The 17,291-nt window shown below is 45.1% G+C and overlaps 1 protein-coding gene across 3 annotated transcripts in view; it reads right to left on the bottom strand.

The window, feature by feature from the left end:
* Positions 1-8,113: 8,113 nt before the first annotated feature.
* The window catches only part of rps6kal (ribosomal protein S6 kinase a, like), a 30,911-nt gene continuing 21,733 nt past the window's right edge, over positions 8,114-17,291 (bottom strand). For all 3 annotated transcript variants that reach the window (XM_083785407.1, XM_083785409.1, XM_083785408.1), the window contains exons 18-22: positions 16,158-16,319; positions 15,438-15,514; positions 14,402-14,519; positions 12,576-12,716; positions 8,114-9,302 (exon numbers count right to left, since the gene is read on the bottom strand). In XM_083785407.1, the coding sequence (XP_083641533.1) occupies positions 9,177-9,302; positions 12,576-12,716; positions 14,402-14,519; positions 15,438-15,514; positions 16,158-16,319 (624 nt within the window). In that variant the 3' untranslated portion in view covers positions 8,114-9,176. The remainder of the gene's footprint in view (positions 9,303-12,575; positions 12,717-14,401; positions 14,520-15,437; positions 15,515-16,157; positions 16,320-17,291) is intronic.

Here is a 17,291-nt window from a genome sequence, read left to right as displayed (position 1 = left end):
GAAAGAATATTCAAAGATTTGTTGCCGCATTTTTACGATTTTTCAAAAAGAGCAGACCTACAAGCTCGTAGCACGCCACTCGGTGGCGCGCTATGAGCTTGTAGATCTGCTATCTTTCAATAGCTAAAGTATAACATGATGCTTAGTTAAAACAAACCAAAGTGGTTTAAGACCAAGCAAGCATCACCGTGACTCACTCTTACACTGCACGTCCATCTGCAAAACATAAAAATAAATTAACACTCACAGCTGAATATACAAAACACTCAAGATTCACGTCGTTAGGCCGTCATGCCGTATTTGAGTACGGCAGCTAATTGACGCAAGTCTTGCCGAGACAGACGTCTCATTAATACAGCTCTAATGATTATTTAATCGGTATGACTTGAGAGGGAGGTTGTTATAGGATACAGCACGACTGAAATGCCACAGGGCACAAAAAGATGGCATCCCCGCATATACCTTCAAGACAGTGGAAGTTCAAAGGCCATACCGACCGACCCATGGCTGATTTTTGAGGGGTGCCAACTGCTCCAATGACTGGCCGCGCGTGTCTCTACAGTATATGTCTCACGTCACTAAAATGTATGTCTGTCTGTTTGGCGGTACGAACAGCTGTCTTTGTATTGAGTTTGTGCTTAAAATGTACTGTAAATTCTACAAACTGTTAATAAATATTTCAATCAATCAATCAATCAATGCAATATACCGCTGAGGCGCTGACCTATACCTTCAAGTGGCGCCGCTTTTGTATCCTTTGAAAGTATCGGTGTGGGGTTACAGCTGCATAATGGGAAGCAGAGTTTTTAGTGTAACTAATAATATAAATGCCTTTTTATTATTATTATTATTATTAGGATTATTATTACTACTAGAGCGGTACTCTAGTAATACTTGGAATTGAAATCTTTGTCAGGCATGCCCAAATATGGAGTCTATGCAGTTGTCAGAAACAGGCCAGCTCCATATATCGAGGTCTAGAGGTGATCAGGTGTGATCAATTGGCTAATTTTGGCCCGGTCCAGAGCCTGGGCAGAGGCATTTGTGGTGTTTCTGGACAACAGTGTGTCCCATCGACTCAAGACCGTGCACTGCACTCCCTGTGGTGGTGTGGAACACGTGTGTCAAATTTGAAGTCGGTGAGGCGAATGGTTCTCGAGTTACATGGATTACAGACGTACACACGTACATACATGGTGCATTTAGATAGATAGATCCAAAGGCACCGCTCAGCGCTCACTTCACATTATTTTTGGCAAGTTTGGAGGCAATTGGACAACTGCAGGGAAAAGCAGCACGGACAAACACGCACAATAACAGTCCACTCTTTTGGGATTGTATAGGCCTATGTGTGTATACTATAAATTATATCATAACTCATATATAGAGTCTTCAGCTCAGGACTTACTTACAGAGATAAGTATGGTTGTACTGTACCAGAGGCTCTGAGAGAAGATGGCATGTGAGAGACGTCTACTCACCGACCGCACTATAGCCTGAAATTACAGGGTGTCACTCACCACACAAACACACAAAACACAGTTTGAAATCACGGAGACAGTTTTTACACATGCATACTGTGGACTGCCAAATGGCTGCTGCCTGCTAGCTACTTTACTAATTATAACATTTTTTTTTTGTTGAAAAAGCCCCCACGTACAAGTATTTCTATTTTTTCCTCTCATGTATGTTCACCGATTTATGTCGTCACCTTACGTTTTGGTCAGTTTAAGTGCCAGGGACGTTATCCCGTCTAATTGGCAATTAAGTACCGGATGCCACGGACGACAAGACGTCTTCCCTTGGGAATTAATATATATATATATATATATATATATATATATATATATATATATTTTTTTTTCATCCACATTTAGAAAATTCCTCTAATCTGGTGTACAGGTGATGACATGCACATTACATGCATAATATAATTACAAATTCTTTCTTTCTTTATAATGGGAGAATTGGCACTCAAAGCCTAAACTGGTGACCACGAGGTGGCGCTAAATAGCAATACAAGGCAACTGAAAAACAATGGTAGGACAGGAACCAATGGGCACGAAGAGGGGCGGGACCACATGTGGGACTTGACAAATGGTCTACATCCTGACAGTTTCCTGAAAAAGCTATGTTTCTATGTCAGTCGTTCTTCGATCTTTCAAAAAATAGCAGACCTACAAGCTTGTAGCACGCCACTCGGTGGCGCGCTATGAGCTTGTAGATCTGCTATTTTTCAATAGCTATAAAGCATAACATAATGCTAACACCAAAAGGGGTTCCCGCCCAGAATGGGTTAACAGAAAGTAGCTCATAACATGTCTACAGTGGATTTGTATGAAACAAACACTTTGCAGATAGGATACTTCATGTTAATACAATCAGATAAGACTTCTCTGTTTGGATGTATTGGGCTGTCAGTGGCAAAAAGCACCTAGTTATTACCACCCTGCCAATAACTTAAAGGGATAGTTCAGATTGTTTGAACTTAAGCTGCATGAAATACTTGCCATTAATATAGTGGTTGCAACTGTATTAATTGATTGCCCGAGTCCCGTGGTGGGAGTTCTGCTCTGGTTTTGGTCAAACCCCCCCCCCCCCCCCCCCCCCCACAAAATGACCGGAACTACTTAATTTTGACCAAAACCAGAGCAGAACTCCCACCGCGGGACTTGGGCAATCAATTAATCAATTAATACAGTTGCAACCACTATATTAATGGCAAGTATTTCATACAGTTTAAAGGACCACTTAGCCACTTTTCAACCTATCTTCATATAACAGGTCCTCACTAACAATCATGATAAAATGGCACTTTCTTTCCCTACTCGGTCTGTGTCTCATAGGAGGGCTGTGGGCAGTTCAGAAACCCGTCCACCAGTGATGAGGAATCCAAGCTAATAGAAACTTCAGGCTTTCTTGTTCTGATAAGTTGCAATGCGAAAATGGAAGCCATCGTTCTCACGATAATACAAATCTAAAGATTTTTGTAAAAAAAAAAATCTTGTTTAAAAAAAATCTGCCTAATGATGATGTCACTGGTGGACGGGTTTATGAACTGCCCACAGCCCTCCTATGAGACACAGACACAGTAGAAAAGAATTGTGCCATTTTATCATGATTGTTATTAGTGAGGACCTGTTATATGAAGAGTGTTGAAGTGGTCCTTTAAGTTAAAATAATCTGAACTATCCCTTTAATGGCAAGATGGCCATGGTCTGCATATGGTCAATAGAACCCACTTTAAACCCAGTGTACTTTGTTGACTGGAATCCCCCTATCCTCTGTACTTGGCCACCCTCCTTATTTTCCTCTATACCAAGTCCCGTTGCTGAAAATAGTATGAAGCTTGATGTTATAGTCTAGTAGCCAGCCCATAGAGCCCCATTGTGAACCTGGACACCAAGGCTTTATGTTAGAAATGTTTAGTATGGATCCCCAGCATGTAGAAACTGCCGGATGCTAACTTGCATATGTTCTATGTTGAGCAATTTTCATAATTGACATAATATGTGACCTACAACCTATAGAAGGCAAAATATTCAAAATTTCATCATGCTTTATGTAGCATGTGACATGTCAAACTAGGGGGTTTTCATGATGCTGAATCCATTCCAAACATTAGTTTTGCCAAAAAAAACACTCATTGGGCTAAAAACGGCCAATGTCGTCATCACAAGTTGATGATGTCAGCACATTTTGGGCATGGCCGTTTTAAGCCTAACATAAAACGTTGGTGTACTCAACATGTCTGGGTTCACTTTTTGGCTACTAGGCTGTTACTCTGAGTCGTATCACAGATTTGCACCCAATGTGTCAATTCATGACTCATTGAAACGAGGGCTTTCACCTCTGCTCATAATGGGCAGTCTGTTGTAGAAACTCTAGTTCTCCTGTATAGCTTCCTCATGCCCCCGTAGTGTGACACAGCCCCTGGGTATGGCAACCCGCTCTGGAGGCGATCTGCGATCTGAGGGGGCACACTTTTCAAGTTTTTCCCCATATATTTGATGTATTCCTGCACATCTCTTAAATAGCCAGCAGCATCCTGGATCTCCTCTCAGCTGGGAGAGGAGCCAGGTCGTCTTTCTAGAAGTGAATATGACATGGTTGATAAATGATTACAGGAGAGCAGAGATCCTGACAGTACAGTAGCATATATAGGACCGCCTCCGAAGAATCTATTCCGTTGTCAGAGCAGATGAGGGGGGGGTAGAAGACTGGGGGAGCACGGAGCAGGGAGCAGGCAGCAGGGAATCTGCAATAAGATTAATCGTGTTACCAGAAATCAATTTCACATCCTCAGCGCCGCGCTCTGCAGATATGGGCGGGCCGGGGAGCGTCAGGGCCAGGCGAGGCCAGGAGAGAGAACACGCATCCAGGCAGAGGTTACTGACAGTGTCTACGCCAGCCCCTCCAGAGAGCTCCGATCCTCTGGAAGAACAATAGGCTAGATTAGGTTTTGTTTTTCCGGATCCATGTGGAATGGAAACACATTTAGGCAAACATGTACAGAATGTCACAGAGCTTTTCTCCACTATACAGTCATCGTTGGAACCTTGCAGATACGGGAGAGCTCTTTTTTGTGGTCCGTAGTACCAAATGTACTTTGTGTGCTATAACCAGCCGAAACACAACGATGTAATGTCCAAAGGCTCCAAATTTTGACCCTTGGCTTGCTTTAGGGGAGTAATGTCATGTTAACCCATTCTGAGCGGGAACCCCTTTTGGTGTTAGCATTACGCTATGCTTTAGCTATTGAAAAATAGCAGATCTACAAGCCACCGAGTGGCGCTATGAGCTTGTAGGTCTGCTATTTTTGAAAAATCAAAGAACCACTGACATAGAAACATAGCTTTTTCAGAAAACTGTCAGCGTGTAGAAGACATTTTTGGAATCTGATCTCAGGTCAGAATTTAAGCTGTTGAACTGAAATGATACAGAAACATACCATGGGTCAACTGTACTGCCTCATGGGGTGATGATGAATGCACGCGCACCAATTCCATGTCATGTCGTGTGTAGGCCAGGGGTGGCAACTTTGACGATGGAGAGGGCCACTATATTTCCACATCACTCCAGAGGAGCCACATTGCATAATATTATACTGTCGTAGGCAAAAATATGTCCAACATTTGGGTTGTGTACAGTATCTGGTACTTCTGATGCTTTTGTGTGACGCTGACTGTAGTATAGGCTATACTATCAAGCAGGGCATCTGCATAATATAGTGTGCGCTGCAGATAGTGACAGGCACTTAGCGCTGTACAACGAGAGCAGAGACGGCGAGAGTGCATCGACGTGTCCGATATCTTCATCTGAGACAGAAGGAACGATCAGCTCTCGCTCTACTTTGTATCACATTAACTCATTATCACTCACCCTCGCTTCATTAATTATCCTGCTTTTATGAACAGAGTGGATACTCTCTCGCTCGCACGCGCGCACGCTCGCAGAGAGAGTGGTGTGGTGACAGACAGAGCCCGTGCTTCATCTGACAGCTAATGGCTTCATTAGGAGCAGAGTGTTAATTGGCTGACTTTGGGGAGACTGAGGCTCGTTAATGAGGATAAATAGATTGACACACACCTGAGAGGGGGGCGCTGGCCTGGGTGGGACCCTGCGTTAATGCACGCCCAGCCAGAGAGGACTATATATGGGAAATCTAATGACAACAACTATGGAGCGTCTCTCCCTTATCATCCCAATCTGGAGATGCCAAAGCTTTCCCGCACCATGGGGGGGGGGGGGGGCCCATGGCCGGAACGGAGATTTATTAGCACGGGATAGCCTGATTAGCACCGAGAGGCTAAAACAAAGGAGCAATATGTCAAAGCAATTAGCACCACCTCCCAGCACCCTGGCATCTAAATAACGTCCAAATGTATGCTCCATCCTACAATGTTGTCATGTGCCGAAAATAGCTTACAGCGCGTGAGTGTGTAAGAGAGAGAGGGGGGGGGGGGGGGGTCTGTCCGTCCTGTTGTAGTAAAAGCATAGAGGACAACAGCTGGTGAACAGGGCAATGTGTGTGTTTGTGCCTCCATCCATCTGCCTCACAGTTAAAACGTCCATCCTGTGCTGTTCTAGCCATGACATGGGCGACACACACACGCACACGTGCGCGTCAGTGGTTAGAGGATCAGCTATTCTCACGGGACATGTGTGTAGACAAGGATGAAAATGCTATGGCGATTTCCATAAGAGAGAGAGGACCATAATACAGGATGCCGTTTAATGTGCCTCATGTGCTGGACAGTATTGCCACCTAGAGGAGTATCTTAGTCATTGTTGCTTATGTTCCTGTTCCACAGGAAGACATTAGTCAATGGAAATGTGACTGACTGCCAGCTTAATACTGACACAGCTGGGAGATCTCCACTCCAGTACAACTAGTGTTCTACCGTTAGTCACAGTGGGAGACGCCCTTGCAGGCCAGTACAACCAGTCTTCTACGGTTGGTAAACTGGGAGTTGACCACTGTCTTGTTTTTCTACTGTTGGTCACTTGGAGCTGCCCAGTAAAACCGAATGCACTTTGCAGTTGGCAACTAATGACAAAAACAACTAATATTTACAGACAGGAAAAGCAGGAATTCCCTCTTGAATAATCCTTCTTAAAGCTTTTCATTTCAAGGACCCCCAATGAATATGTACTGGTCCGGTATACATCTGAAAATTAATTTGAGCCAATGACCAAAATTCAAGATTTGTGTTGTCAATACCCAGTCAAACGCCTGAGGGCGAGGTCGTATGCACGCATCCGCCTGGGTGACAGCAGACTGCTGGGCAAGCCCTGGCGCTTTGGAATGGGGGGGGGGGGGGGTCAGATCAACATATCTGCCTGGGTGACAGCAGACTGCTGGGCGAGTGCTGGGGCTTTGGCATGGGGGGGGGGGGGGGGGGGGGGTCAGATCAACATATCTGCCTGGGTGACAGCAGACTGCTGGGCAAGCCCTGGCGCTTTGGAATGGGGGGGGGGTCAGATCAACATATCTGCCTGGGTGACAGCAGACTGCTGGGCGAGTGCTGGTGCTTTGGCATGGGGGGGCTAAGATCTTAATTCTCGGGCCCGTTAATAAGTACTCTAGTTTTCGCCGGCTGCCGGGCGCGGCTGAACCAATAACTTTGGGGCAGGCCCGTCTAGGGTTTAAATGGAGACAGGTGCCAGTCAAAAGGGAGACATCGAAGAGGAAGGCTGGATGGTGAAGGGTCAACACTATGGAATGTCAGAACAGGTTAGCTCCATATATGGAGATCTAAGGGTTTGAGGTCAGATGTAGAGTTGCTGGCCAATATTGATGACATCAGGGATCTCCTTATATGGGCTTAATATTAGCCACCGAGTGGCGCGCTACGAGCTTGTAGGTCTGCTATTTTTTAAAAATCGAAAGAGCGACTGACATAGAAGACATTTTTAGAATAATCTGATCTCAGGTCAGAATGGAAAACTGTCAGGATGTAGAAGACATTTTTAGAATCTGATCTCAGGTCAGAATGGGTTAACTAGCTGTGCAGTGTGGGGACGCCCTGGAACCCCTTCAAGGACCCCCCCGAGAGTCCACACTTTGAACCACTACTGCAGGAGTTGGTTCTCCCATGCGGGAGACCCGGGTTCAACATGAGACTTATGGATTGCAGCTTTAACCCATTCTGACCGGGCACCCATTTTGGTGTCAGCATCATGTTATGCTTTAGCTATTTAAAAATAGCAGATCTACAAGCTCATATCGCGCCACCGAGTGGCGCGATACGAGCTTGTAGGTCTGCTATTTTTGAAAAATCGAAGAGCTGCATAGTATCTCATTTTGCTCTTAAATTGTCTAAAGCACTTTAATATAACAGTTATTCTAAAGAAAGTTTAGTATTATTGTTACAACAATGGTACAACAGAGCAGCCGAGGTCAGACCATGATGCATGTCAATAATGATCTTTAATGTCAATATATACAGAACTCCAAAGAAAAAATATAATCTTAAAAATTAGATGAAATAAATACAATATGGTACAATTTCCACAATGTCTTTTCAGAGGAGATATATCCATGGAAATGCTCTGTAATGCAGCTTCTCTGTTTCAACTGGGGAACCCCCCCCCCCCACCCCCTCACACACACACACACACACACACACACACACACACATACAGCTCCTCCACTGCTCTTCATCATCATCATCATCTTCATCACATTGTCGTCAAAGCGTCGTCGTTGTCGCGGCAACCACATTCGCTTTGACATCAAACTCAAAGTCTATTTTTCTTTTCGTCAGCAGCGGTCTTACCTTGCTATACTGCACATGTGTAGTGTTACTTCCGAGTCCCCACACATACATACATACACACACACACACACACACAGGTGCTCCCACTCACTCCCAGAAAAAGAGAGAACTGTGTGGAAGAGCAGTGGGTGGGTGTGGTGCTGGGGGGGAGGGGAGGGGAGGGGGTGGGCAGTTAAACGAAGCAGCATCAATTCAGCGAAACATCACAGTGAAGGAAAACATCAGCTGGTGAGTTTCTTCCCGAGAGAAAGAGAGAGAGAGAGAGAGAGAGAGAGAGACACACACACACACAGAGACACACACACACAGAGAGATAGACAGACAGACAGAGAGTAGAGTTCTCAACGGGCCTGAAAATTAAGGCCCAACCCTAACTGGGCCCTACTGGGCCGGCCCGAGGCTCGGCCCAGCCCTTACAATTACCACACTTTTATACCCGAAAGCCTGAATAACCCGAAACGGTGTCATTATGGGCTTAATGTCCTCAAAATGTCCCCGGCCCGAAAATGTCAGGTGGGCTTCGGGCAGAATTTGAGAACTCTAAGAGAGAGAGAGAGAGAGAGAGAGAGAGAGACAGACAGACAGACAGACTGTAGACAGAGACAGACAGACAGACAGACAGACAGAGAGGGAACAGGTAAGGATGAGTGCATAATGGAAGTTGAGTGGTATAATAAATACAGGTAGGTCTCCTCAGCGGTACAAGATATGTGGACTTCCCTCCTCTTCAGCTGATGAGCGCGCAGCCTTGTCCAGAGTGTGTATGTGAGAGTGTATGTGTGTGTGTGTGTGTTTGCTTTTTGAGTAATAAATAGGTTAAAAGGAGAGACAGTAGCGTTGCCTGATTAGGTTGTGTGTGTGTGTGTGTGTGTGTGTGTGTGTGTATGTGTGTGTCTACATGTCCGTAGAGGTAAGCTTCTTCATGCTGCGACGCTGGGCCAGACTGGACGCAGCCACTGGCTCCAGTACGGGCTGACTGGTCTTCTGGCTCAGGGCCGAGTACGTGGCGGCCATCGCTCCCTGGATGACAGAACAGAACATGAATGTCCATCTAATAAGACATATTGCTCATACAGTATATATATAGAGATATGGGCTATTCCTAATATGAGCCTCCAATCCGTTTCCAAGTGCTCAGCAGGTGCTATAGAAATGCAACATGGACCACTTCACCACTTTTCAACTTATCTTCATATAATTGGTCCTCACTTAATGTTCATCACTTAATGTTCAATGTACCATCTTTTTCTACTCAGTCTGTGTCTCATAGGAGGGCTGTGGGCAGTTCAGAAACATGTCCACCGAGTAGTACACAATTGTGGCATTTTATCATGAACATTAGTGAGGACCAATTATATGAAGGCAGGTTGAAAAGTGGTGAAGTGGTCCTCCACAAACAGCTGATCGAATGTGTGCAACAATTATCATTCTTTTGTTCTTAGCGACATGAGAGGGTTGGGAAGACATCATTATCACACATTATACAACAGGTAGTTCAGACGAAGCAATCTGATTGGTTAAAACAGCCATCAACCCGTGCTTCAAACGAGCATAACAGAACACCATGCTTCAAACAAGCATAACAGGACACGTAATCAAAATTCGAGCCGATAGGCGAGTTCTGTAAGCAAGCACATAAATTGTATTATTGCGATTATCCAACAGTTACCCTTAATAAAAAAACATGTAAACTCAATTTCATTATGACTAAGATATTCGCAAAAACAAACCATGTTTTTTTTTAATGACAGATGTAGCCACTAGACCAAAAGTGTTCCAAGAAACTCGCTAGCATAGCAACCCAGTCGGCTACACTCTGGGAGAACAGTGCAGTTGATTTTTGTTTTGATTAGGCGTTCCATCAGTCTGTGCTTACTTCAACCAACAAGATTGCTAATCATTGGCACTTCAGTTGTATAGCGATGCCACACAAGTTATGAAGAATTTTAATATCAACATTTAAAAGAGCATGTTGTATTATTTCATAATTCTAAGATAACGCCATCTGTCAAGGGTAAGGTCCTATACATTCTGTGCTGTCTATTTTGTGAGTTTGTTATTATTTGGCAGGGTTTTAACCCATTTTGGGCGGGGACCCCTTTTGGTGTTAGCATTATGTTATGCTTTAGCTATTGAAAGATAGCAGATCTACAAGCTCATAGCGCCACGCTACCAGCTTGTAGGTCTGCTATTTTTGAGAAATCGAAGAATGACTGACATAGAAACATAGCTTTTTCAGAAAACTGTCAGGATTTAGAAGACATTTTTAGAATCTGATCTCAGGTCAAAGTGGTTAAAAGACTATGGGCTCCAATTTCGTCGCAGCCTTTACCCGCAGCGCGGCCCGCAATTCAGCCGCTGCCCGAAAATTACGAATATAGGATCTTTCTCTGTCCCTTAATGGTATTTTCGTCCAGCGTCACCCGCTATCTTTTTTGCCGACACCAGTATTTGCGCCTAGAGGTGTGGTCATGGGCCTGTCGGCACGCTTTCCCCTAAATTGCTATTTTGATCACACACATTTGGGAAAGTGACAGTGGAGTTTAAAACCACCCATAACTTATACCCGTAAGGTGCCAAATTAGTTTGGTAGAGCGACGTGGGCTGCGCGCCTGCATAGAGATGTCCTTGGACTTGGACTTCCTATAATCAGCAGAAGTAGGTGCCTTCCTTGTGTCCATTGTGTTTATAATTGTATAGTCAAAGACGCATTTGTTCGTTCAGTTTCATCAACCCAAAGCGCAGCCAATGGCGTTCAATCCAATTTCCCCACTCCTAAATCCCCAAATAGTGGCTTTAGAAAGATGAGACAAAAATGGAGCCCTATAGGTTTATGGTTTGATATCATTTGATTGACACGGGTCTGGAGTTGCACTGACGCCCATAAAGTAGGCGGAGGTTACCGGCCTGACAGGTAGACCTGCAGGGAGAGACAAACAAACAGGGAGTCTGCGAGGGACCTGGATATACATTTGTTCTTTAACATCTCCTTAAGCCTTAAGGCCTATTCATAGTCTGGATTTTCGGTGGTGAGGTGACCACCGCTCCGGTTTTGAGCTGACCACCGGAGCTGAAATAACATTGAGCGGTGGTGAGTAAGAACAGAGAGAAGGGCTGGAGCGGTGGCGGTGGCGGTGGTTTGCTCTTCACCGCGGCTCGTGACGTCACGTTGTAGTTCGGTGGTCACCCCACCACCGTAAATCCAGACTATGTATGAGCCTTTAATCAAGCTATAGCTAAAAGAACAGGAAGAGGCTCGAGACATCCTGCAACAACCTGGTGAGATCGTTCCTCTTTTATTCATTTATTTCGACAACCCGCGAGGATCCGCGTTTTTGTTCTTCCTCTTCTTTCGGAGAACATTCATTGGGATTACGTTCGCTACGGGGATGGATTGATTAAGTCTGTTTGGATCACTTACTTTGGTGGGAGTTTTACGTTCGGGAGGGAACTCTGGGAGTGGGGAGGGAACACTGGGAGTGGGGAGGGAACACTGGGAGTGGCAACCTTTGTTTGGAAACACCCCCCACGGAACTACACTAACCCATTCTGACCGGGCACCCATTTTGGTGTCAGCATCATGTTATGCTTTAGCTATTTAAAAATAGCAGATCTACAAGCTCATATCGCGCCACCGAGTGGCGCGATACGAGCTTGTAGGTCTGCTATTTTTGAAAAATCGAAGAGCGACTGACATTTTTAGAATCTGATCTCAGGTCAGAATGGGTTCATCAGACCAGTGTGTGTCCGGCGGAAACCTCATATGAATCTGATCTCAGGTCAGAATGGGCTAAACAATAAGCGCGGGCGTGCGTGAGACACGGACACTCGTTTCGGTTCATTCACTCGACTCGCTGTTTAACCCGTCTGTATAACTGTATTTTGACTCTTTGATTTGACTAGATAAAAAGGTTACTAAACGTGAGTTTTGTTTCTGACTGTGTTTTCAGCTGGTTTATGTTATGTATGCTGTTTTCATTGCATTCAACTTCATCAATTGTATCTTATAAGAGGAGATCATTCACATAACACCGTGATTTAAATAATTAGTAGCAGCGATAGAAATATCTGACCGTTGACACAGTGATGCTTTCAGAACTCGTCGCATCACTGGCAACAAGCGACGATAACACATAACCTCGCGTGTCATTTTAGCTTCAATAGATTTCATTGCCCATAATGACAAAGGATCACAGACACAGCTGGATATGATAACCTCATTATATGCACGCAGCACATGTTCCAGGTATTATGGTGTGTGTGTGTGTGTGTGTGTGTGTGTTGGTTGGTTACCTTGACTAGGTGAGGTGCGTCGTGTCGTGTGAGTTGGAAGTGTGGTAGCGTGTCTCGGCACGTGATCCACGCGTGTTTTAAAACCTGTGCTGCGGTGTAGCGCTTGTGAGGATCCACATGGAGCATATGAGACAGCAGATCCTGGAAAACACATGCACGCACGCGCACAAACACACACACACACACACACACACACACACACACACGCACACACACCTCTAAATACATTGTTTTAAACGTAGGCTACCATTTTCTCACGAGAACACTGTTTTCCATTGAATATACTGCTGTTGCTGACATACATTTTTCACACTGACGTACCTGTACCGTGTATTTGCTTTGTGAACGGTCTCAAAACAAAGCTAAAAGCCACAGGAGGCAGTGGAATTTTAGAACAGCCAAGAGGCGCAGTTTGTACTAACAATTTCACTCTAAGAATAATTTCTACAAGAAAGTTGCCTGCACCAACAAGGACGTTGAGGTGCAAATGCGGGGCCTTCCCGTTGGTTCCGACAGCCAATTATTCCAAAGGCCCGTCGCTCGATATAAGGTTAGTGCCAGGCCAAGTATAACGCACACCGTCGGACCAGCGATACTTCAGAATTAAAGAGCTGTCGTACCAATGCCATGGTACGAGTGTCATGCATCAGAGCATGTGAGCGGAGCGGAGCGCGGAGCGAGCCAGGAGCGGAGCGAGGGGATTTTGACGTGAGCGCGGAGCGGGTTTTTAAATGGGTCAGATTGACTTCCGGAGCGAGAACTGTCCTCCGCTCCGAGCCGCTCCGAGCCGCTCGGAGCGAGAACTGTCCTCCGCTCCGAGCCGCTCAGTGCACACGGCACGGCGCTGTGCAAGTTTGGCTAGCAGTTTACATCAATCATTGCCTCTCAAACAGGCCCGGCACCACGGGGGGGCAAAGGGGATATTTGCGCCCTTAAATCAACCTCTTTGCCTGTTGTGCCCCCTCAAAATCTCAATTGCCCCCTCAGTTTTTCATCCTGGCGCCGAGCCTGCTCTCAAGCCCATACCCGTAATCTGCTTCACGGACTGTCCACGAGAATAGACAGACATTGCGTGTCGACAGTTTACATATCTGTTCTTTTGGATTTGGACACATGACGATGGGTAGCCTACAAACTTGCGGCATGGTGCTCGCAGTGGTACATTAAAACAAATGCCATTGATACATTTGAACTGGGTCTGTTTTAATTATTCTATGATATTTTAAATAACGAAATCAAGCTAATTTACATCATGCTCCAAAAAAGACCGCATGTTGCTGCAACATGCGGTCTGAAACGAAGGCCTTCAGGTTTAATTAGCCAATTTCAGGAAAACAGCTTTTTTTCCCCCCCCGTCATTTCTTTCTGCTGAGCGGAGCGGGCATCTGAGTGGAGCCTCGGAGCGAGCACGGAGCGGGGAGCGCTCGATGCGTAAATGAAGGTGTGCGCTGAGCGAGCGGGGAGCGACGTGGGGGGAGATGAACGTGAGCGCGGAGCGAGCGTAACAAAAGCCGTCGAGAGCGAAGAGCGGAATTATCGGCCGCTCCGCTCCGCTCACATGCTCTGTCATGCATACAGTGGATTCGAATAAGGTACCAACAATTACCCTGGTTTCTGCCTTGTTTTAAAGTGATTTAGAGTAAGTAAGTAATTCATCTGTTGTAAAACCTTGCACATACACAGAGTGCTCCTCTTATCTTACCGTGTGTGTGTGTGTGTGTGTGTGTGTGTGTGTGTGTGTGCGTGCGTGCGTGCGTGTTCACATACCTTTGACGTGCTTGCGTGCGTGCGTGCGTGCGTGCGTGCGTGCGTGCGTGCGCACATACCTTTGACGTGTCGGACACAGTGTCCCAGTTCCCCCCGGTCAGTGAGAACTTTCCAGAACCGATCCTCAGAAGAATCTCCTCTGGTGTGTCATTGGGACCGTTAGCGAACGGTGTGCATCTGATGATAATACATATTTACGAAACACATTAGAAAACAATATTTAACACAATGAGCCAATTTACATGTACACTAATACCCTGATTACTGTATATAATCTGATTGAAGTGTTTAAATATATTCATGGCATTAGTGGGATTAGGGCAATAACCCACATTTGCTTGTAAATACTTCCTTGTTCATGGTTTATAATCACAATCACATTTGTAGCTTAGTGTCCATGATAATACATGCCATTTTTCTTTCTTCTTTGTCTCTTTAAAAATAAAACAGCCACCAAACATAACAAAACCACAGAACAACCCAAAACCCCCTAGAAGCTCACAGCATCACCAAACCCATTGAGCACAGAACAACCTCCAGTAAGTCATTGCCATTGTCAACACGAACTCTATCAGGGGAGGTTGTTATATCTTAACCCCTTCTGGTGTTTTAACTAAGCATTATGTTATACTTCAGCTATTGAAAAATAGCAGATCTACAAGCTCGTAGGTGGCACGCTACGAGCTTGTAGGTCTGCCATCTTTGAAAAGTCGTGAAAATGTGCCTCAAACCTTCAGTTTCAGTTTTTAACTCAAATCTTTGCTTCTGAGCACACACACACACACACACACACACACGTGGAACAACATATTTTCAGATGGTGGGCGGAGGCATATTACATGGTGTACATTGGTGTCCTTGACATGAAATATTGAGAACCACTGATATAGAAACATGAGGTTTTTCATTTTTTTAATTTCGACTTCAGGCCTAAATGGGTTAATGACAATGCCAAACAGGTCAGGTCAGTCAGTAAAAATATAGAATTTCAATACGCAGCCCTATCGTTGCCTGGGGATATTTAGCAATTAAAGACTGGAGGATGGTGTGTGTGTGTGTGTCATATCTATCATCACACATTGTAATGTCTCTTACCCTGCAAGCATTGTGTACAACAGAACTCCCAGACTCCATATATCACAGGCTGCATCGTATCCTTGTCGCATCAGTACCTACACGTCATGCGCACACGCACACACACACACACACACACACACACACACACACACACACACACACACGTACGCAGACTCAGTTATCATCACCTCTATTCATTTCACATTCCTTCTCCATCTGTAATTAAAACAACAGAACACGTAATTCATTCCAATACATTAAAGTATCCACAGAACACACATTTTTTAAACTGACTTTAAAAAACAAGCCTCCCTCAAAACTGTATAAAAGTACCATGATAAAAATGTCCTTTTTTGTGTCCTAAAACCCATTTTGGGAGGGAACCCCTTTTGGCGTTTTAAACATCATGTTATAATTTAGCTATTGAAAAATAGCAGATCTACAAGCCCATAGCGCGCCACTCTACGAGCTTGTAGGTCTGCTATTTTTGAAGAAAAAAAAAGTGGCACAAATCCTGACACAAAACTGTCTGGATTTTAGAAGACATTTTTTATAAATCTCCACGTCAGGCCTAAATGGGATAAACCGCGTTCTCTGCATTCTTCCAACGTACTCAACCTTGCAATGTCTCCTCTAGCCACCATCATCATCTACCCATCCATCTGTTCCAACCCGTCTCCCTCTCCATCTGTTGCGTGTCTCTCTCTCTCTCTCTCTCTCTCTCTCTTCCCGTCTCACCTCTGGGGCTACAAAGTTAGCGGTGTAGCACGGCGTGAGCAGGAGGCCGTTGCCTCCCCGGAGCTGCTTGGCAAAACCAAAGTCGCAGATCCGGATGGAGTCCGGGTTCCCCGAGTCGTCCATGTACAGGATGTTACTAGGCTTCAAGTCTCTGTGGACCACCTATAAGGGGGGAGAGAGAGAGGGGGGGGGGGTAGAGAGAGGGGAGGGAAGGGGAGAGAGAGAGAGAGAGAGAGAGGGGGGGGGGGGGGGGTAGAGAGAGGGGAGGGAAGGGGAGAGAGAGAGAGAGAGAGAGAGGGGGAATGAGAAAGAGAGAGAGACAGAGAGGGGGGAAGAGACAGATGGAGAGAGAAAAAGGGATGGATGGATAGAGAGAGAGAGAGAGAGAGAGAATCAGAGCAAGTGAAGGGGATGGAGGAAGACAAGGGCATTGATTAAGGGCAAAAAGAGGGAGAGAGAGCGTGTGTGTGTGTGTGTGAGTGTGTGTGAGAGAGAGAGAGGGGTAAATAAGTAGCCTTAAATTGGTTGTAAATTATCTTATCTTATCTAATCTAAGATTGTAATCTAAAGGTGACTCCACACCAAACAGTCTTGTTCAGACAAGTCAAAGACTACATAAAGGTGACTCCACACGTCTTGTTCAGACAAGTCAAAGACTACATAAAGGTGACTCCACACCAAACAGTCTTGTTCAGACAAGTCAAAGACTACATAAAGGTGACTCCACACCAAACAGTCTTGTTCAGACAAGTCAAAGACTACATAAAACTATCAGATTGCAACAGACTAGCCTTTTTAAATCACCACAAACCAGTCGGCCGACGAAACATTATTTCCCCCCATGGAAATTATCCTGCAGTGCTGGTTTGCTTATTATAAGTGACTTTTGGGCTAGTTTTCCTGTAACATAGCTTAATATTCATAGTTGCGTGTTGCTTTAGTTTGGGCTAATTTCTGAAGTGTAGTTGCTATATTTGGGCTCGCTTTCACGATTCCTTTGGAAAATAGATGATAATGATTAATAGGCCTCAAGTGGTGAAACTGGTTGCTTCTTTTGGGCTTGTTTTCATAGACCTGGTGGCTTGTTTCACTCACAGAATCTGGCAACACGGAGCTTCTGCATCCGCACCAAAA

Source organism: Protomyctophum parallelum, assembly GCF_964188405.1.
Source record: "Protomyctophum parallelum genome assembly, chromosome: 16".
NCBI lineage: Eukaryota > Metazoa > Chordata > Actinopteri > Myctophiformes > Myctophidae > Protomyctophum > Protomyctophum parallelum.
Note: the sequence above shows the minus strand (reverse complement) of the source record. Positions and strands in the feature narration are given on the sequence as shown.